Source organism: Molossus molossus, unplaced genomic scaffold (genome assembly GCF_014108415.1).
Source record: "Molossus molossus isolate mMolMol1 unplaced genomic scaffold, mMolMol1.p scaffold_m16_p_21, whole genome shotgun sequence".
Taxonomy (NCBI): Eukaryota; Metazoa; Chordata; class Mammalia; order Chiroptera; family Molossidae; genus Molossus; species Molossus molossus.
The window spans coordinates 48554100-48576258 of NW_023425357.1; the positions used below are offsets into that span (position 1 = coordinate 48554100).

The following is a 22159-nucleotide window of genomic DNA, read 5'->3' on the forward strand; positions in this document are numbered from 1 at the left end:
CATCTTTGTCTTCATGAGGTTTGGCCCTTCACCCTCCTTCATATCCCACCAGCCCTAAATCCCACCGATTCCCCTTGGAAGCAGCAGTCCCAGGAGTCCTTGTCCGCAGCCACCTCTTTGATTCAGAGCTTCGTTTCTGGCTCAGACAGAAGTGTTGTTCCTGGTCAGTCTTTGCCCGTTTTGGCCAATCCGCTCAAGCAAGCCCTACCTCCCATCACCCCCATTCAGTTTGGACATGATTCTTTCTCGTGATTGTCCTGTCACGCAAGTTACGCTGGCCTTGGAAAGCCTTTCCATCTTCCTACTCCTTCCTCAGCGAATCCTTTCTTGGCCTTACCAGTCTCAGAAGTACTGTCAGTTACATAATTTGGGTACCTTGGCCCACAAAGCCCAGCCTGCGGGGGACCCCACTAACATCGTCAGCATCAGCATCATCGTCTGCACTACATCCCTGTGCCTCCTGTCCTTCCATTTCTGACCCCTTCCCCTAAGGGGAAAAACCCACAGGGGAGATTCTTTTCAGTTCCTGGAACTGGGCAGCCTCATGACCACGCAAGGCGTTCCTCTGAGATGCATTTCCCCTCCTTCAAGTCCTGCACTCTGCGCTACTCCCAGCTCGGGTCCTTCCTCCTCATCCTTCCATTCTTCCCTCAGTCACCTCTCCTGTGCTTCACCTGGCCTGTTAATACCTTAGCCTCAGGCACCTGCCCCCTTTCCTTCTTTTGGAATATTTTGCACAGTTGAAGTGATCCATTTAGTTGGGAGACTGGTTAACGGTTGTCCCCCACTAGACTGTACACACTCACTGACTACAGAGCTAGTACCTCTGTGCCTGTGTTCCCAGAGTCTAGCGTGTGCCTGACATGTCGAATGAACGCAGAGGCGCATGAGTGCTCTTCCCCACCCGGTAAGCTCCGTGACTAAGCACAGTGGGTGACAGAACATCTTCGAACCCCTCTGTAAATATTGTTGAAGACATGAATAACACCGTCAACTACTGTACGAACCTAAGGAACTCACCCAAGTTCTTCGAGTGACTTTTGGCCTTTGGGGATCAGCATATGGGTAGTATATATGGCTTGTGCCTAAGAACACAAGGTTTTTTTGTTTTGTTTTTGTTTTGACTTTCCAGACCTCAAGAAACACTGTTAGCATTTGCTAAGGGTCCCAGAGGAAGACAGCGGCTGTGGCCAAGTGTTAGGTGGAGAACAGAGGTAACAGTATCCACACGGACACAGCCCGCCCACGTGTTCGGGAAGCTGGGGGTCGCCTTTGCCGTGGTCCCTAGGGTAACCGAGTGTGCGCGTGGGCTCAGGCAGAAACCCTTGTGTCAGTGGGCTGCGTGCTTACAAACTTCCCACGGAGACGATTTCCTCGTGGTGGGGAGGCTGGAGACGACGGGGAGACAGCTCCCCGGATGGCTCGGCAAGGTCGCAGGCCGGCGCTGGCTCAGGCAGCTCAGCAGCCCTGCAGCCAGCACAGGCTGGGAATGACACCTCCTTTCTTTCCCGGGGAGAGCGGAGCGCCCTGGGGCTCCCGACCAGAAACGGGAAGAGGCTGAGACTCTCGGGCTCTGGGGGAAGCGCGGCTCCACCATCGGGAGGGGCTTGGACCTCGTCTCCTCCAGGGTGGGGTCCCGGGCCGGCGGCCAGAAGGGCAGCGGGAAGGGCCCAGGAGCCAGCCACCGGGCCGGGCGGGGCGGCGGGGAGCCCGGGGCGCCTTCCCGGCCCGGCGACCCCTCGGGCCCCGGACAAAGCCCCGCGGGAGACGCGCCACGAGGGCCCAGCCGCGGCAGGCAGGCGGCGCTCCTCCCCGGGGGCCCCGGGGCGGGCAGGAGTGGGACCCGCCGGCGTCCGCTGGGCGTGAGGCGCGAGGCCGCAGCGCAGCACCGGGGAGCCCGAGCGCCCGGCGCCACGCTCCCGGAGCCGCCCCGCGACGCTCGCGCTGGGGGCGCCGGCCGCGCCGGCCGCGCCAGCGCCGCCGCGCCTCTGCGCCTGCGCGCGCGCGCGAAGCCCCGCCCCTCGGGCCGCCGGCGCGCGGGGCCGCGCCTCCTCATGGCGGCCGCCGCAGTGTGTGGTATTTAGCGGGAGCGCGCGGCGGGCTCGAGGACGCGCGGAACGGCGGCGGCGGCAGGGGGGAGCCGGGCGGCCGTTGCGGGGCGCGCTCTCGAGCGGCGGCGGCGGCGGCGGCGGCCCAGGGTGTCGGGTCGGTGTCGATACGGGGCAGAGGCGGTGGCGCTGCCTGCGGCGGCGGGGGTCGGCGGCGGCGACGGAGCGCGTGTGAGCCGGGGCCGGGGTCCGAGGCGCGCTCTCCGCCCACAGGTAAGTGCGGCCCGGCCCGGAGGGAGGAGCCGCGCGCGGGGCGCTCGGGGCGCAGGGCCGGCGGGCCTGGCCATGGCGGCGGGTCGGGGCGCGGGGCGCGGCAGCCCCGGGCCCGGCGCCTTTGTCTGGGCCCGACCGGCCGCCGAGCGCCGCCCCCCGCCCCTCCCCTCCCGCCGCCGCCGCCCCCGCCCCCCGCGCCCCGGGCCCGCCGCCGGCGGTGGGGTGGGCCCCGCGCGGCCGGCGAGGGCGGGATCGGGCCTCCTCGCCGCCGGCTCGGCCCGCGCGGGGAGGCGGGCCCGGCGGGGAGGCGCCCGCGCCCGCGGCGCCCGGCGCCGGCCTTTGTTGCGAAGGGTCCCGGGGTGCGCGGGCAACATGGCGGAGGTCAGCTGAGCGCGGGCCGCGCCGGCCGCTCCCCCGGCCCCTCGCGCGCGCCCGGCCCGGCCCGGCCCGGCGGCGCCGCGCCCGCCGGCCGCCCGGCCCGCGCCCGCTTTGTGCGCCGGGAAGAATGCAGCCTCCTCCCTTGTTTGTGTCGCCGGAGGAGGTCGCGCCCGCGGCTGGCCGGGCAGCGCCGGCCGTGGACGGCGAGCCCCGGTGTCCCCGGGCCCCCTCCCCCGGCACTTCGGGGTCCTCCCCCGGCGGGCCGCTCGGGGACGGGCAGGGCCCGGGCCGCGCTGCTGCGTGAGTGTCTCGGCTCCCGAGCCCGGAGCGGCGCGGGGGTGTGCGCGCTGCCACCCCCCGCGTGCTGGGGTCCGACCGGGCGGCCACGCCGGCCCAGCAGCCTGGACGTGGGCGCAGCGCGGGGCCGCCCGGCCTGGCGGCTGAGCTCCCACCACCCTGGGTAGGCGCCTGTCAAGGGTGGACCGCGAACTCTCCTGACCAGTTGAATGTGGGGAGCCCCGACCCGGTGCCCAGACCGCCTGCTGTGGGTCCGGTCCTGCCCCGCCGGCTTGTGACCTTGGGCCACACACTCAGCCCCCCCCTTGGTTCTCCTCCTCTGCGAAGTGGGTCAGTGAGGGGGCCGAGCTCATGGGATCGTGAGGAAATGGAAGCGATGCTGGCCGGAGGGCCGGGCGCTGCGGCAGGCCCGGGAGAGCGGGCTTGGGCCGGGCCGGGCCGGGCCGCCGTCCCCGGGCTCCAGACCTAGGGGCGGTCCTGGCTTATCCTGAGAAGCGCAGAGGCCGGAATGCGTGAGATCTCCTTATAAATGGTTAGTCCTTGGGTTTTTCTTTTAGTGCTTGGTTGTTGAAAGTGAAAATAAGAGTTTTAGAGGATACATTGACAGGTGTTTTGAGATAGTCGTATTTGGAAGTTTCTCTAGCAAGGGCTTTGGATGGGTTTGTGTGGTCTGAGATTTTTTAAAAACCCAGTCGATTAAAATGAGGTGCCCTTGGAGCACTTTTACACTGATGGGTCAGTTTGCTTCCAGGGACGGAGGTACTGGGAAAAGTCAGCAGTGAGTCCCTGGGTGTTAGGTGTCTGTGGTGTCACTGTCTCTTTCAGACATTCCTGAAGAGCAGAGTAGTGTGGTGGTGTCATGGTCAGCAGATGGCAGTGGCTCAAATTGTGAGGAGAGGATTTTGGTTAGGGTTAGGAAGATTTTGAGAATTAAAGTGGATTATACAAATTGTGTGACTTTTTGTTGTTGTTGTTGTTGTTCTGGACATTAAAAATGGACTTTTGTGACCTGAAATGGTTAGTTGCAACCCTAAAGTTTGCTTTGCCAGGTATTTCCTTTAGATATGTTATAGACTTGGTCGAAATGATCCCTCTTGGCACCCTTTCAGCATGATCTAGCAACATTTAATAATATCTTAAACTGAAGTACAGGAAATGAATAGATATGGAACTTTCCAGGATAAGTATTCCACAGATTACACATGTAGAAACAAATTTATTTCAATTTAGCTTAATATTGGTTGCCTCTAAGCATTGGGAAATTCTTATAAAATTGCTGTAAAGCAATACTCTTTAATAACTAATTAAGAAAAATATAATAGGCTAAAAATTAATTGGAGTTACAAAGGAAGTATCTAGCTATGGCAACAATGGCATAATTTGAAGAACAGGTCTTTATTTCGGTGTTTTGAAAACAGGTCTTACATAATGAGGGTAACACAGTAAGTTCAGTAACTTCTCAGTGACCACTGACATTTTAAAGCAGTTGATTTACTCAATTTCTAAAGATTGGATGTTTTTCTTAGAGATTTATTACAGACTTTTGATTATAATTATGGATTTTCTGTATATCCCTTGTGAAATGTTTAAATTCTGGATAACATAATTAATGTATGAAAACCTCAGACTTCCCACCACTCTCCCCACCCCTCCAAACAAACAAACAAACAACCCTGGGATAAAATTTTCTTCTTTATAATGTTTCTTTAATGGTTTGTTTTAAACAGCAATTTTTCTATTGGTTTTCCAAGGATGTACTTACTAGAGCATCTGCTGCAGAATGGCAGGGATTGTGGCTTTTATTCCTATATCATCAGTACCTATCACTCAATGCACATTTGTTTCCTGACTGACTACTGTCTCTATACAATGACACTAAGACCTCTGTTTCCTGAACTCTAGATTCATGTATTCTCTTGCCTGTAGGTCATTTTTAAAATGACCTTTTTTTGTTGTTAATCCTCACCTGAGGAGGATTGATTTTTAGAGAGAGAGGGAGGGAGGGAAACATCAATACGCCCTTGACCAGAATATAACCCAGTTTTAGATTCGCCACAAAAAAGAAGGTACTGAGATTTCCCATATACTCCCTGTCCCCATTCACACACAGCCTTCCCTAGTATCAGCATCCTCCACCAGAGTGGTACATTTGTTACAGTTGATGTACCTGCACTGACACATACTATCATCCAAACATCCCTGCTTTACATTCTGGTGAACTCTTTTTTTGTTGTTGTTCATCTTCACCTGAGGGTATTTTTCCATTGAGAGAGAGAGAGAGAGTTTTTTTTTTTAGATAGAGTGGAAGGGAGGGAGGGAGGATGGGGGAAGGAGGAGAGAGAAAAAAAGAAACATTGATGTGAGAGAGACACATCAATTGGTTGCCTCCCACACAACCCTGACCTGGGCTGAGGATCTAATCCGCAACCCAGGTACGTGCCTTTGACTGGGAATTGAACCCGAGACCCATGTCTACAGGCTGACCCTCTGACCGCTGAGCCACACCATTCAGACCAGTTCTTGTTTCCTCTTGATGTTGTATATTATGGATTTTGACAAACGTGTGATGATGTGTATACACTTCTGTGTATTAAGGTACTTCAAGTTTATGTGTCCCAAACTAAAACCTTTATTGTTACTAACTGTCCCAGGCTCTCACCCTCTAAATATATCCAGTTAGTGGTCAAGCCCTGATTTTTCCACTGTCTGGTTATCTCAAATCTGACATTGCTTATCTCGCTCTCTTCACATTTACATTCAGTCCTCTTCTGCCTTCTAAGTGGTCTGCCTGCTTTGGGGCTCTGCCCTCCCTCCAGTCCTTCTGCAGTTCAAGGAGCTGTCTACTGTAGTGACATCAAGGCCGTCAGTGTCAAGTTCCGAGTTCCTTGATACGAATAGGAAGTACAGAGCCTTCCTGAGCTGGCTCCCTTGTTACTTTCCTGCCGTTTTCAACTGTGGGCTTGTGGGTGCCTGTGTGGACCATATGGTCCCTCTTCCTGCTAAGCTCTATACTCAGTCGAGACCTCACTAAGTCGAGGTGGTCTTTCTGGGCCCTCACCTTGAATTGGGTGTCACCTCTCTGTTCCCATAGCACTCCCTGCTTGGTCCCACTCTGATGTGTATCCCTCCTGCCCCCAGTACACTGTGATCTCTATGGGGACTTTGTTTTGATCACCCCTGTGTCTGGAGTCTAACATGTTCTGGCGTGTATTTGGTGCTCAGTGATTCTGTTTCTTGAACTCTGTACTTGAACATCTCTGTGTCTTTGCTCACGATTGTTACTGTCTCTCAGTGTCTATCTGTGCCACTTTGGGCAAATGATGTAACCTCTCTCCACACTTTAGTTCCATGAGCAGGGAACAGGGACCATGCTTGTTGCCCCTCGCCCATGTCCCATACTGAGGAGTAGACAGGTGGCTCAGAGGACAGCGTTGGACCCGTTAGGCCTGGAGGGCTCTTGGCTCTGTCACGTACCAGTTGGGTTTGAGACTCGAAGCCCCTGGAAAGCAGGGACACTGCTGCTTGTGCCTCTAAAAGCACACTGCCTAATGCAAAGGACGTGCTTGGAGAACTTAAACACTAGTCAGGGAGGTTACTTGATTTCTTTGAACATGACCATGTGTATTCTGGCGAGGAAACTAGGATTACACATTGTGATTCGTGCTACAAAGGAGTGAGTCCGAGTGCTGAGGTGGAGGAGGCCTGTCGGAGACCAGGGCACAGGCCCTGGCAAAGGAGGAGAGAGCCAGCCAGCCCTTTGGAGGAGGGAGGGGAGCACCTCTGGTTGAGGAGTAGGCACAGGCCCCGAGGCAAGATGACATGGCCTGTTCTCCAGCTCCAAGAAGAGGGTACTGCTGGAGCGACTGGGCAAGGGGAGAGAGGCAGGGTCCAGGGAGGGATGTGAATTTTCTTTTATGGGCACTGAGAAAGTTTTCATCACAGGAGTAACATAATCCTCTTTTAACTTTCGAGCTTGCTATTGCTGTTGTTTGGAGAATGGATTGGCTAGAAGGCCAAATCTTTGATCAGGCAGTATTTGATTGTGACCTGGATTAAGGTGGTGGCAGTGAAGATGAAGAGAATTGGAGGATTTGAGAGATTTTGGAGACAGAATTAACAGGACTTGCTGATGGATTAGATACTTGAGGTGAGGGAAGGAAGGAATTAAGTGGTTTCTGGCTTGAGCAACTCTGGATCATGGTGCTATTTACCAAGATAGGAAAGGCTAGAGGGGGATGGGACAGAGGGATGGGAACAAACTCTAGAGTTCTGATAGGCTGGATTTGAGGTCTCTGGGACATCCAGCATGATCCGGTGAGGTAGGAGGGCAGTCCAGGTGTGGGTCGCAGAAGCCAGAGTGGGAGACGGGAGAGCGTGTTTGGATGTGAGAGAGAATGCACCAGTGGAGAAGGGGGAGAGATGCTAGACGGAAGGGGCATGGAGGCTTGAGCAGGCGAGAGGACAGGGCCCGAGAGAGCTCAGGTGCGGGCCTCTCGTTCCATTGGACGGGAGGGAAGGAGGCGGCAAGTCAGCATTTTATGGCTTCTGTTGTATCTTCTAAAGGGAGCGTGGGTGACGCCCTCAGTGGAAAGTATCTGTTGCTAGTGAAGACGGCACTGCGGCAGGTCCGAGATGTGGAGAGGGCCGCAGAGCGGGAGGGAGAGCGAGCCGGTGAACAGGCCTTGTCTTCCTCCCTCCTTCCGTGGGCGCGCACGCAGATAGACTGCTACATGCTCTTTTTCCTGCACTGTTTAATCTGTATTTGTACGCTTTTTCTTGAAGTCAGTACTTGTCTCTGTTTATTTTCTGCCTTGTTTTCTCTGGCTCACCGCTCTCCCCGTAGCCTTCCTTATCGCGAACGTTCAGGATGCTGCTTCCTGCGTTGTCCAGTTAGCTCCGTCGTGGCCCCTGTTCTGTGGGCAGGTCTGGTTCTGCGGCCCCTGCTGTCCTTCCTCTTTGTTGGTCCGGCTCCTTGTGTTTGAGGAGCTTACCCTCCAGGAGCTTCATGTCCAGGGAAGTGTGTTTTGAAACCTTGCATCATTCATCTGCCCTCAACACTTAGGATAATTTGTTTGGGCATCAACTCTAGAATGATAATCATTTTCTTTGAGGATTTTATTTTTTAAAATTTTACTTATTTTTTTAGAGAGAGAGAGATAGAAACATGGATGTGAGAGAGACATTGATTGTCTGCCTCCTGCACGCCCCCCACTGGGGATCGAGCCCATGACCTGGGCATGTGCCCTGACCGAGAACCGAACCGGGACTTCTCAGTCCGTGGGACGACGTTCAGTCCACTGAGCCACATCGGCCGGCAGCACAGCATACTTTATAAGTAAGGTTTAAAAAGCATGGTTTAATTTCCAGATGGAGGAACAGAGCGAACATCTACTGGAATGAGTGATACTTTCATATCCTAAGAGAATGTAAAACATAATCAGTAGTAAATAGTTGCGTTCAAACTTGAACACAAAGAACTGAGTGACTAGTGTTGGATGCTTTTATCTAGACACAGGGAGGCCTGGCTGTGTTGCAGTGGTGACTGTGCTAATCTTCACTGACAGTTCCAATGATTTCACGTCATCACCAAAATTCTATTGTTTGGTAATGTGTGCTCTGAAATAAGAAGGTTGAGGAAGCCTGTTTGACCTTCTTCCTTCCTCCTTTACTCTTACTTCTCTGCTCGTACCTCTTTTCTTGATACTTTGCTTTGATTTAATGTCTTAATGATTTAATGATACACTGAGACTGTCAGATTCTACAACAGAAATTTTCCACAGGCAACTACTTGCTAGGACTAGAGGTTTAATGTAAATAATTTAGGGACATTTTAAATATTTTGGTTGATTTTTATTAACATTGAAAATATGTATTGGATGCTGAGGTAAATATTCTGTACGACACCGGGAAGATTAGTTTTACTTTTTTTAGGGTTATTTGAAAGAAAATGAGATTTAGGAATAAAGCAGACAGTCTGATTCTGTTCTTACTACTTCTTAAATGTTCTGATCTTTAGGAGATACAGCCTACTCTCCGAGCTTAAGTCAGAGTGTGTGTGAAGCTGCTGACGCAGCCTTCCAGGCTGGGGGTGCCCAGTGTGGCTCCCTTCACGGCATGCTCCGTGACTTCACCAGATCCAGCGCAGTCCAAGTCCAGGTGATGGCAATAACACCGTAGGTTGAAACAGCAATTTTCAGTCAAGTCCTGAATCATCCGGGTCTGTTTGGTTCAGGATTCATTCCAGGGTTCCTAGGAAGGCTGTGTAAACACCACTCTGTGAGCTTGTTGTTAGTAACGTCTCAAATGTTCCCATATATTTGATCTCATTTAATGTCCAAAAATCTGTTGTTGGTGTTTTTATTGTGCATTCCCTCCAGCCATGGAAGGAGCCCTGTGGCTCCACATGCCCACCAGAATCTGCTGTGGTTCGTGTTCTGGATTTGGCCATTCTGATAGGTGTGCAGTGGTATCCTGTTTCAGTTTGCATATCCCTGATGATGTATGATGTGAAACATGTTTCATGTTCTCATTTACCATCCTTACATCTTTGGTAAGGTGTTTGTTAAGGTCGTTGCCCCCCCCTTTTTAAATACTTTTTCTTTATTGATTTTAGAGAGAGAGGAAGGGAGAGAGAGAGAGAGAGAAACACCGATGAGAGAGAACATCAATTGGCTGCCTCCTGCATGCCCCTCGCTGGGAATTGGACCCACAACCTGGGCATGTGCCCTGACTGGGAATCGCAGACCTCTTGGTGCAGGGGTCGACGCTCAACCACTGAGCCACACTGGCCGGGCTCTTTAGCACATATTTTAATCAGATTGTTTTCTTATTGTTAAGTTTCTTTCTGTTATTTGTATTGTCTTTGTGTGCAGTCTTTTATTTTATTTTTTATTTCTTTCCTTATTCATTTGAGAGAGAGAGAGAGAGAAACATCCATGAGAGAGAACATTGACTGGCCGCCTCCTGCATGTCCCCCACTGGGGATCAAGCCCACAACCTGGGCATTCGCCCGGGTTGGGAATCGAACCAGCGACCTCTTGGTGCAGGGTCGACGCTCAACCACTGAGCCACACCGGCCAGGCTGCGGTCTTTACTTCAGACAATTGTCAAAATACTATTAAGTTAACTATTAGATTATTCCTCAACACAAGAGCAAAGATCACCTCCTGCAGAAACTTAAGAACCATACACAGAACTTTACAGAACAGAGGAGTAACTTTAGCTGAAGACTCCTTTGTACATTTTGGATAATAGTCTTTTATCAGATATCTCTTTTGCAAATATTTTCTTCTACTCTGTGGTTTGTCTTCTCATCCTCTTGACAGTGTCTTTTGCAGGGCAGAACCTTTCTGATTTTAATCAAGTCCAACTTATTGATTGTTTCTTTCCTGGTTCATGTCTTTGGTGCTGTTTCTAGAAGTCATTGCCAAACCCAGAGTCATCTAGATTTTCTCCTATGTTGTCTTCTAGGAGTTTTATAGTTTTACATTTTACATTTAGGTTTGTGATTCATATTAATTTTTGTGAGGTATAAAATCCGTTTCTAGATTTATTTTACACTCATATTTGCCAAACTGTGGCCTGATCTTACTTGACCACTTAGTGGATTCCACATGGCTGACTGCCTTTTTTTTTTTTACTATGTCTTTACCATAAGATTGTTTATTATTTTATTATTTCATAATTATTTGCACCTTGACAAGGTTTATAATATTTACATTCTAATTTGTAATTATAGCCCTGGCCGGTTTGGCTCAGTGGTTAGAGCATCAGCCTGTGGTCCACAGAGACCCGGGTTCGGTTCCCGCTAAGGGCATGTACCTTGGCTGCAGTTTGTCCCTGGCCCTGGTTGGGTCGTGTGGGTGGCGGCCACTCGATGTGTCCCTTTCACATCGATGTTTCTCTCTCTTCCTCTCTCTCCTTCCCGCTCTGAGTAAAAAATGGAAAAATGTCCTCGGGTGAGGATAAAAGAAAAAAAAATTTGTAATTATAATGCCTGCAGTTTATCCTTAGTTCTGTATTTAAATGGCGTCACTGTTGACTAACTTCAATCTTTTTACCACTTACCATTATCTAAATTATTTTATTTTGATTCATCACTTGATTGGTTTGGTCCCCCCCTCATCAAATAATTTTCTTGCGGGTTCTTGGGTACTTTACTTGAGTTCTTGCGTATCTGCCTGTTGCTTTTTAAAAAAAATTTTTCTGATTATAGAAATAATACAGGTTCCCTATAAAAATGTAATAAAGTGCAGTTTATTCTAATATTGATACACATGTGAGTTTTTATGTATCTTCTTTAATCCCTGCCTTCCCTTGACTTCTGGGAAGCTGCCTTCTCCCAGTTTTTCTCTCCCCTTTGCTCTTCTTAGTTCTGTATATTTTTGCTACTCAGTGTAGGCCTCAATCAGCAGCATTGGCCACACCTGGAGGCTGATTAAACCTTCAGTCTCTCAGGCTCAGTTTCAGTTTCTAAATCAGAATCCGAATTTTAATAAGATCTTTAGATGCTTAGAGAGCACAGTGAAGTTTGATAACTATCGTAGACGAGGTGCCTCTACCTTCTCCTATAATGAACCCATAAATCTTTAAGTGTTTGGATTTGTCCTCCTCTTTAGTCTCCAATCTTTTTTAATTTTTAATTTTAATCCTCACTTGAGGATTTTTTTTTCTTCTATTTATCTTCAGATAGAGGGGGAGGGAGGGAGAGAGAAAGAAATATCAACAAGACAGGGACTCATCGACTGGTTTGCCTCCTGCACGACGCTGACCAGGGCCGGGGACGACCTGCTGAGCCAAACTGGCCAGGACTTTAGTCTCCAATCTCAACTCTTCTGTGTATCAACTGTTTTTTTTTTTTTTTTTTTTTTAAATTTTTTTTCCCTGTATTGATTTTAGAGAGAGAGGAAGGAAGAGGGAAAGAGAAAAATCGATGAGAGAGAACATCTATTGGCCACCTCCTGCATGTCTTCCACTGGGGATCTGGCCCACAACCTGGGCATGTGCCCTGACCGGGAATCGAACCGGTGACCTCTTGGTGCAGGGTCAACGCTCAACCACTGAGCCACACCGGATGGACTCAACTGTTTTTTGATTAGACATCTCCAGGCATCTCCAATTTGTGTCTCTGAACATGTTTCAGGATGTAATACAATGCCTGATAGGTTTAAGTTGTGCCTTTTTAAAAAAAAAAAAACAAAAACCTGAGATGGAACCCTCAAAATACAGTGATTTAGGCAGTAAAAAAACAAAGGCACTTGTTTTATGAATTTGAGTTCGGGTTTGCATATCCCTCTCCACGCCCGTCGTCACTCTGTTCCGATCCTGCGCTTGCAGCAGTCTTCCGCCCTGGCTCCCCGAGCCAGATCGCAGTCTTCCCAGGCCCGAGCTCCTCCGTGCCGGCACAGTCCCCACGCCCGGCGTCACTCTGTTCCCATCCTGCGCTTGCAGCAGTCTTCCGCCCTGGCTCCCCGAGCCAGATCGCAGTCTTCCCAGGCACGAGCTCCTCCGTGCCGGCACAGTCCCCAGACCACTGCTAGGGAAATATGTACAGTTAAACTCTTTTTCTTACTTTGCTGTAGTTCTGGGAACTAAAAAGAGGTTATTTTTTCTTAGTATTGTTTTATAACAAAGTTTGATTTTTAACTTGGTGTTTGAAGCTATTGCATTTTTTAATGAGACCTGCCTAAATTTTAATTTTGTTAGTGTGAAAAGTAAATCTTAAAATAGAAGGAATTTTTAACATTACATTTAACAAAAATTTTATTCATAATTCCCATCATAATGTCAAAATGCAGAAAGTACCTCCCCCCCTCCCGCCCCAAAAACCAATTGAGTAAAGTCCTTAGATGTTTGTTTTTTTAAATCCTTACCCAAGGATATTTTTCCATTTCTCTTCAGATAGAGAGGGAGGAAAGGGGGTGGAGTGGGAGAAGTATCCATGTGAGAGAGACACATTGATTGGTTGCCTCCTGCACAACCAGGGCTGGGGATGAACCACAACTGAGGTACGTGCCCTTGGCTGGAATCAAACCTGAGACTTTTTTGTCTGAGGGCTGACACTCTAACCACTGAACCAAACTGGCCAGGGCTTTTTAAAAAAATATGTTTTTATTGATTTTCCTTTTTTCAGAGAGGAAGGGAGAAAGAGAAAAATAGAAACATTGATGAGAGAGAAAAATATCTATTGACTGTCTCCTGCACACCCGCACTGGGAATCGAGCCCGCAGCCCTGGCATGTACCCTGACCAGGACTCAAACCAGTGCAGGGACTTCTTGGTGCATGGTATGACCCTCAACCAACTAAGCCACACTGGCCAGGCAGCCCTTACGTGTTTTGAATGGAGCATTTTCATTTAACCTCTTGATTTCTAAAACAGCAAATTTATAACTTGAACCTGTGCTTTTACAGTAAATATTATGTCATTTCTAGGAATAATTTTGGGAGAAGTAAAAAGGGATAATGAGCACTGGCCGGTTTGGCTTACTGGTTAAAATGTCAGCCCAAGGACCGAAGAGTCGAAGATTCAATTCCTGGTCAAGGGCACATACCTCGGTTTTGGGTTCGATCCCCGGCCCCAGTGGGGGTTGTGCGGGAGGCAGCCAATCGATGTATCTCTCTCACAATGATGTTCCACTCTCTCTCTCTGCCTCCACTCTATCTAAAAATCAATGGAAAATATCCTTGGGCGAGGATTTAAAAAAAAGGGGGGGGGGTAATGATACCTGCAGCTTTTTTTTACTAAATTAAGAATGCAGATTTTACTTATTTTGAGTGTTTTCACATTTTTTTAGTTAGGCTAATCTTTATAAAGCAGCTTCTTTATTGTTCCCTTTTAAGGAAACATAGCTAAAACCACCCATCTCCTGGCACTCAGATAACTGGCCTGTTGATCATTTTCTGGTGCATGGTCTTCCTGATTTCTCAGCCCACCCCTGGACCTCCTATGTTCTATTTGTAACGTGCTTTATGATACATTGTGCTACATTTCCTAGTTCTCCATTTTAAACTTATTTGTAAGTAACTATTAGCGTCCTGCTGCCGCTGCTCTAACATAACATTTTCACAGGTTCAGTGGCAAGTGATAGGATGGGGGCATTATTTGCCTGCTATGGTAACATTTTTAAAGTTGAAGAAAATGGTACTCACAGCATTATGAATTTATTAGAGTAGCCAGGCATGCTGTTAATGACTAATCAAAGGAATTCTTCGTCAGCCATTTAAATAGAAGGAAACAAGTTCCCACACGAGATTGAGAATAAAAGTCCATCTACTTCTCCTGCAGGTGTGTTGGCTGTCGAAGCAGTGGTGAGATGCTCTGAAATCGCTGGGACAACACAGGCTGATTCTCAGAAGTCGTTATTTCGATTAAAATGTATTTAACTTATATTTAATTTTAATATAATTATACTTATTTTTAATATATAATAAAGTAATATATTAATATATATTTATTTTTAATTATTAAACTTATTATTATTATTTATTTATTTTTTATCCTCACCTGAGGACATTTTTCCACTTTTTGTTCAGATAGAGTGGGAGGGAGAAAGAGGAAGAGAGAGAGAGAGAAACATCGACGTGAAAGGTACACATCGAGTGGCTGCCACCCGCACAACCAACCAGGGTCAGGGACAAACTGCAACCGAGGTACGTGCTCTTAGCGGGAACCGAACCCTGGTCTCTCTGGACCACAGGTTGACACTCTAACCACTGAGCCAAACAGGCCAGGGCTAAACTTATTATATTTATTTAAACTTAATCCCAAACTGGGCTTGAGATGTAGTCTTCAGAAAGTGTAGGAAATTAGTGCACTCTTGCAAAATGTTGGATTTTTGCTTACTTTGGATTCCATAGGCTTCTCTTAGTGTGTTGTAGTTTTTGTGAAATTTTCAGCCAGTGTAGTATTATACCTAATTGAGAAATTCTTTTAAGGTTTACTGTACTAAAAATCAGTTTAAATGGCAGTTGATCTTCAGCAGACATATCTGAGCACCTGTCCAAGCTGAAGGCATCTTTTAGATTGTAAGTCTGGAACCCACTCGTTGTAGGTCTCTAACTAGTTGATGACCCCAGGCAAGTAACTTGGAGGTCTCAGGCGAGTACTTACATATTTGGGATTTGTATCTCTGATACAAGTTACCCACCTCCCCCAATCCAGACAGAAGCCACTTGAGGCTGGAAATGCCCAGGCCTACAGTTGCAGGGTGGGGACTGGGTTTGACTCCAAGTGCAGATGACTCGAGAACACAGCTGCTTCCCTCTCCTGGCTCACTTGTTGAGAAGCTTGTCCACGGACTCATGATTTGCAGACAGTGCCGCAAGGCTCTGCACAGGGCCTCTGGAAGTTTGGGGGAATGCAGTTTTCTTTTCGCTTGAGGAATCAGTCACCCCCTGACTTGTTCTATACATTAGGGTTCTGCCTCGATCCTGTTTGGAAAGAGTTTCTATGCCTAAAACGTTGGAAGTCTCCTGTACTAGAGATCTGAGACCTACCTATCTGGAATAAATATGTATTGGAAAAGAAAATGTAGGTAATAATAATTTGTCAACAATGTATTTTCAGCTATATTCTACTCCTAGTTATGTTTTGCGCAGCTTAATAGTCAAATAAGGTTGAGGTGATTGAACACACCATCCGTAGGGGGGAAGTGAGTGGAGTTGAGGTTTATGCTGAAAGTGGGCAGTGTACAATCTTCTCCCGGTGCGCTCTGCTCCGGCTCCTGCGGGTTTCAAGGCTGCCCTCAGCGCCTAATGACAGGTTACCCTGGGAATGCGCCGCTGACGCAATGGGGCCGAGCCCAGGGCTCGACTGGGGCAAGGGTGATGCTTCAGAACAAAACAAGCTCCTGTGTTTAATGAGGCCAGTAAGACGGCTTTCCCACAGTGGGAAGAGAGTCTGGCTCCGTGCGGAGGTTGCAGTGGGAGTTAATACGGTTACGGGTGTTGTGCTCGCACTGCAGTGTGTGAAGCGAGAGCGGGTTTGAGGTGTGGCGCTGACGGGTGGGAATGGGGAAGTGAGTTGGGACGGAGGACGCGGAGTTGCCGGGTCGGCAGTAACTGAATGCAGGGGGTGGGGGGGAGCGCAGGGGTGCAGAGGGTGTTTGTCTGCCACACGTTTCCCACGCAGTCTGTGCAGCTTAGGCTGAAGCCACATGAGGTGCCGGTACCGAGTGTTTGGCCTACAAAACAGCACGTTTCGACCTAAATACAAGCTGGTGGAGACGCTGGGTTTGGCCCCACTGGGTCGGAGTTGCGTGGTGCAGTGTTGGAGCCGCCCTCTGCCCGGTGGGCGGGGCTTGGGCGGGGCTGAGCCTGTGGGCCCTCCCCCGACCGCGCCCCACCCTCTCCCCCACGAGCCCCGCCCTGCAGAGCCTCTGGGGCCGGGAGGAGTCTGCTGGCTCTCCGGGTGGAGCAGGCTTCTCCAGCCGCGCGCCCGGCCTCGGGCTCCTAAGGGCTCACCGGGCGGCCGGAGCCGGCAGTAAGTCCTGAGCCCGTCCCGAGCGCGTCACCTTGTCAGGGTGCCTCCGCTGCGCACCTCAAGTCCGCCTTCCCCGGGAGCTGGTCGGAGCCAGGCTCATGGATCTGGGAGGACACCCTGCTGGGCAGCTCAGCGATGGCGCCCGTGTTTTCGGAGACGCAGTCGAATTTGAGCTCGAGGAGGTGTGGTCCACTCCTTTTGGGACAGAAGAAGCTTTCTTTCCCTGCCTCCGGAGCTGGTGCTTCTGAGGAGAGAATGGAGTAGATGGAGCAGGGCAGTCCGCTTCGCTTCTGGACAGTCTGACCCCGACATGCTCAGGAACAGAAGCTGTTCCGGAGGGGCCTCTGCTCCAGTGTTTCTGCGTCGGGGGAAGGGCTGTGCGCTGCCTGGCTGCTCATGACCGGGAAGTCGGCCTCCCCTTTTCTGTACTCCTGGAGGGGCGTCTTGCTCACGTGTTTACCAGCCGCTGGGACTAGGAAGAGAAAAGGTATTGGCATTTAAGAGACTGGGTTGCTTAAACTGTGAACCCAGGAAGCTGTGAGCCGGTGGGATCCGCCTGGATCGGGACGGGCTGCAGCATAATGGAGCTCGCAGTGGCATTTCTTTTGATTTGCACTTAAACTTCAGGTTGCACCATGGCTTCTGCAGAGCTGTCCGTGGACTGCGGGCTGCAGGGTTGGGATGCTTTTCTGTTTGAAGATGCAGCTGGGTTCCACCTTGGAGCTTTGGGAGGTTCCAGCAGCTGCTATCTTGTGATGTAATACCTTCATTCACAGGAAATACCAGCGGCACTTCACCTGTTTTTACACTTTGAATAGGAATTTAACTTGTGCTTACCAGTATTTGGAAAAATAGTAAAGTATATTGTGACACGAACTTGAACTATTGTTAAATGTATAACTATTTTGCTAGACCAAGAAATTAAACTGGTGTTTTTCTTGCTTAGTAGTTATATTATGTGAATACAAACTGAGTTTACTGATCCTCAATGTGATTAGCTGTTTCTATTTAGTGATTTGAAAGGCATTGACTTTTTTGCCCGAGGAACCACTTTCCAATTATTTTGTTACTCACTTAAGTGAGCAGTACAAAATAGAACATGAAGCAGGCATACAGCACACACAGGGCATTTTGGCAGTGCTAACCCCATTGTTTGAAGTGACCTAAAATGCTGGGTCATCATGTGCACGGAGAACCTCCTGGGGAACCTGGATTACAGGAGAGCTCCTTTGTGGTTTCTTTGCTGGGGTAGAGCCCTGGCTGTACTGGCTGAGCAGTGATTTTTGTCATCCTGCATCCGTGTGATGAGCCACATTGTGATGGAATTCTGTTGTCCTTTTGTTTCCCCTTGAAATTGAGAATATTTTGGTGAACGTGGAATTTGTTTTGCACCTTCAGCCCCCACGTCAAGGGCTTTATTCTTGAGTAATGTAGAACCAAAATTGCATTTACATGGTCACATTGGTAGCCAGCATTGTGTTTTCAAAGTTAAATTCTTTGCAACAGAATAACGATTATAATGGAGAAAACTTTAAATTTGAGGCATTAAATTTTTGTCGTTGTTAATCCTCACCCAAGGATATTTTTCCATTGATTTTTAGATAGCGTGGAAAGGAAGGAGAGAGAGAAACATCAATGTGAGAGACACATCGATTGGTTGCATCCCACATGACCCCAACAACCAAGGCCAGAGATTGAACCTGCAACCAGGTGGGAATCGAACTGGGAATCGAACCCAAGACCCTTCAGTCCTCTGGCCAGGGCAAGGCATTAACTTTTAGTTTTGTAGAAATATGACTTATATAGTTATTGTGACTACACTCTTAGGCCAGGAGGCTGGTCTTTTGTCACTGAACTCAAGACATAGATTCCTGGGGAAAGGTGCTGTTTTATCTTCCACTCAGCCTGAAAGTTACATTGTTGATCATTTCTTCCAGATGATACTTCTGTCTTAAATGTTTTTTTAACTGTGCTGATGAGTATGTCAGCAGCAGTGATGAGCCCCTAGGGTACAAGGAATTCTGTAACTGTGGACGCGACCCCCCATCCCCAGTGTTGTGTGAGTCTCTCTGGTGCTTTTATCTTTATTATTTATTACCTTTTTCTGATCCTATTTCTCCTTTGCAAATTATATCTTATTTATATTCTAGAATGGAAGTAGAATAGAACTATTTTCTCTAAATAATCAACCTAAAATTTTTCAGGGTAGCCTTGCATTTGTCCTCTGTCCCCTCTCACTTTTTAGGGGGGCACCTCTTGGTAGGAAACCAAATTAATATCCAGCTGATGTTAACTTTCTGAGGGAAGACATAATAGATGGAGATGGGTGATGGGATGGCAGATGGCCTCGCGACCCCTCCATTCTCCAAGTATACCTCCAGAACAGATAACCGGTCATCACTAGGAGATAATCAGAGTTAGTATCTTGGTGACTCTTTGGGTGACTTATAACTAACTCCCTGTACCTATCAACAGCTGTGACTCTGAATGGGAAAAAATACTCAGTGGGGGAATTGAACATAGAGGGAGGAGAAAGTCCACTCAGAACTGATTTGATTCAACTTTTCTTGGTGGCTTATGGTCCAGGTTGTAGTTCAGCATTTATTCCACCAGTTTATCCAAGGATGGTTTTCACTTCATTTTTTAAGAAAGGGAGTTCTAATGTGTTCTGGAACATTTTGAAGAGAGATTTTATTTAGCTTAAAACTCCTAATAATCAAAATGCGTATTTTATGTAATTATGTTTTTTTAACCCTGTTTTCCTTTATTGTTTTACTCAGTAAATTTTGCATGAAACACATATAACTTTGTAAAACAAGTTACAACTATAATTACTTTTTTCTTTCCTCCTTTTATTTTTATTTATATTTTCTCTGCAGAAATGAGCCGCCAGACTGCAACGGCATTACCTACGGGGACCTCCAAGTGCACACCATCCCAGAGGGTGCCCGCCCTGACGGGCACCACTGCGTCCAACAATGACTTGGCTAGTCTCTTTGAGTGCCCCGTCTGCTTTGACTATGTGCTACCACCCATTCTTCAGTGTCAGAGTGGCCATCTCGTCTGTAGCAACTGTCGCCCGAAGCTCACATGCTGTCCAACCTGCCGTGGCCCCTTGGGGTCCATCCGCAACTTGGCTATGGAGAAAGTGGCCAATTCAGTACTTTTCCCATGTAAATATGCCTCTTCCGGGTGTGAAATAACTCTGCCACACACGGAAAAAGCAGACCACGAAGAGCTCTGTGAGTTTCGGCCTTACTCCTGCCCGTGCCCCGGTGCTTCCTGCAAGTGGCAGGGCTCTCTGGACGCCGTCATGCCTCACCTGATGCATCAGCACAAGTCCATCACCACCCTGCAGGGAGAGGACATCGTCTTCCTCGCCACAGACATCAACCTCCCCGGGGCTGTGGACTGGGTGATGATGCAGTCCTGCTTCGGCTTCCACTTCATGCTGGTGCTGGAGAAGCAGGAGAAGTACGACGGGCACCAGCAGTTCTTCGCCATCGTGCAGCTGATAGGAACACGCAAGCAGGCCGAGAACTTTGCTTATCGACTTGAGCTGAACGGGCACAGGCGGCGATTGACTTGGGAAGCCACGCCTCGGTCCATTCACGAGGGGATTGCAACAGCCATTATGAATAGCGACTGTCTAGTCTTCGACACCAGCATTGCACAGCTTTTTGCAGAAAATGGCAATTTAGGCATCAATGTGACTATTTCCATGTGTTGAAACGGCAATCAAACCTTTTCTGGCCAGTGTTTGAAACCATTGCGTTCGATTTCAGAGAATAGGCACCCTTTTGCCTGCCAACCTGAAACTTTTGGTAGGCGGAGCCAATCACATGAAGGTAGATACAAGGAAAGGCTGTTAAATACAGGAAACAGTTGCATGTAGTAACACTAATATATTTAAAATAAGTCAACAGTAAACCACTGAAAAAATATATATATATACACCCAAGATGGGCATCTTTTGTATTAAGGAAGCATTGTAAAATAATTCTGGATTTGTGTTTGTTGTAGATTGAGTGTACTGTTGAAAAATACTGGGTTGTTTTTGCGTGTGTGTGTGTGTGTGTGTGCGCGTGCGTGCGTGCGTGTTTGGGTTTTTTTCCTTTAACTGACAAGCCATGTTGAGTGGTCTTGGGCCACAGCTTTTCCCTTTGAGTCAATACATAGTGCTGCTGTGTGTGTACATTGTCGTGTGTGTATTTGCTAATTTTTATTAATTCTAGATTTTCATTAAATAAATTTGACTTTCTTTTCTGTAATTCAGGCTTTTCCCATCTTTTTTTGTACCTTTTTAAAGTTAGTGTTTTTTTTTTTTTGATATGCTTAATTGTTTTATGGTAAAGTTTATACATGTGTGTTCCATACATATTTTTCCTCCCCATTAATCAGTTCATTAGAAATACTTTAAATTCAGCTATTTTGTGAAGATAAGAATTCCAGAAAGGAAAGGTAACATCAGAAAAATTATCGGAAGCTATAAGGTGGTCGGTCGGTTGGTCGGTCGGTCTGTCTCTCTGTCTCTGTCTCTCTTTTTTTTTGTGCAGCTGTGTCATACCTTCAGACTTTTCTTTGAAAGGTTAGGATATACTGATTTTTCAAAATACCTAAAAAAAGAAAGATCAGGCTCTTTTCCCCCCACAGATATCTTTGGACAAATCACATGTTTAAAATTTGTTCTCGTATTTATTGTTTTTGCAAAAGAAGGCATCGTCTTACACAGTATTTGTAATTGAAAGCAAATTATTTGTTTTAAAAAAAGGCAGTTTGCAAAAAAAATGTTTTTGGTCTTTTATAATTCTCATTAAAAGGATATCTGGCAAATTAAAAACTCTTTTGTGTTTGCTTTAGCTGTAAGTTTGATTGCAACCCAAGGTGTTTTCCTGTTCAGGTCTGTACTTGACATCAGAAAGCAGTGCTCTGTTTGAAGTGCAGTGGGTTTCACGCTAAAGCACAGCCCAGAACAGGTCCGGTCCTCTGTCTGGACTGCAGCCCTCTCCCTCTTGCCCAATTGTGATTCTCACAGCTCCTAGAAGACCGATCAGTTAAAATGCCAATCACCTTTTTCCTCCTTAAAAAAACAAAACAAAACTGAGTTACTATTTCACAGCCTAGTGACTGAGCCTGGGCTCAGCAGCCAGACTTGCAAGGACCTACAGGCCAGTCCCAGCTCTAACCCACTCAGCAGCTGCCTCGAGGAGATAAGAAGATAAGAATTGAGGACTGAATCAGTACAGGTAAGTTATCTGCGTGTAATGAGCACCCAACAAATGGTGGCTGCTGGTATGGTCCTTCCAGCTAGCACCAGACAGCTCACTGTCGCACTGTCTCGCTACCGACGAGATGCCGAAACTGCCCCCGAATGACTGGAGGCCGTTTTCTGCGGTGTGGCTTTCGTGGGTCCCTGACTGGGGAAGTCGGGGTGACGGCGAGCTCACTTCTGCCTGTTTCCAGCTCCACCTGAGCACCGCTTTGTCAGCTGGGGCTGTGACGTGCGTGTCCGAGGCTGGCCGGCCCCGCCAGCACGCGTGTTTAGGAAAGCAGGGCCCCTCACAGCCTGCCACTGACCCCGGGCACGGGGCTGAACCGCGGTCTGCTTCCGGCGGAGCCCTTCCGTCCGCGGGCCGGTGAGGGTCTTCTCGTGGCGACACTTCCTTGTCTCTAGCTTTCTCG

The 22159-nt window shown here is 48.6% G+C and overlaps 1 protein-coding gene across 5 annotated transcripts; it reads left to right on the forward strand.

The window, feature by feature from the left end:
* The first annotated feature begins 2164 nt into the window (after positions 1 to 2164).
* Positions 2165 to 21687, forward strand: SIAH1 (siah E3 ubiquitin protein ligase 1). Of its 5 annotated transcripts, none has more exons than XR_004961149.1 (3): positions 16447 to 16964; positions 19357 to 20325; positions 21597 to 21687. XR_004961149.1 is itself a non-coding variant. In XM_036275392.1 (2 exons), the coding sequence occupies exon 2, from the start codon at positions 19359 to 19361 to the stop codon at positions 20205 to 20207; it is 849 nt and encodes a 282-aa protein (XP_036131285.1). In that variant the 5' UTR covers positions 2165 to 2321; positions 19357 to 19358; the 3' UTR covers positions 20208 to 20748. The 5 variants fall into 5 exon arrangements, 3 of the variants coding, with proteins under 3 accessions (XP_036131285.1, XP_036131287.1, XP_036131286.1); XR_004961150.1 differs by having other exon boundaries at positions 21610 to 21668; XM_036275392.1 differs by lacking the exons at positions 16447 to 16964; positions 21597 to 21687 and adding an exon at positions 2165 to 2321 and having other exon boundaries at positions 19357 to 20748.
* Positions 21688 to 22159: the final 472 nt, after the last annotated feature.

Excerpts from the sequence above, each read along its gene's own strand:
- SIAH1 (XM_036275392.1), top strand. The coding sequence starts at position 19,359 with ATGAGCCGCCAGACTGCAACGGCATTACCTACGGGGACCTCCAAGTGC.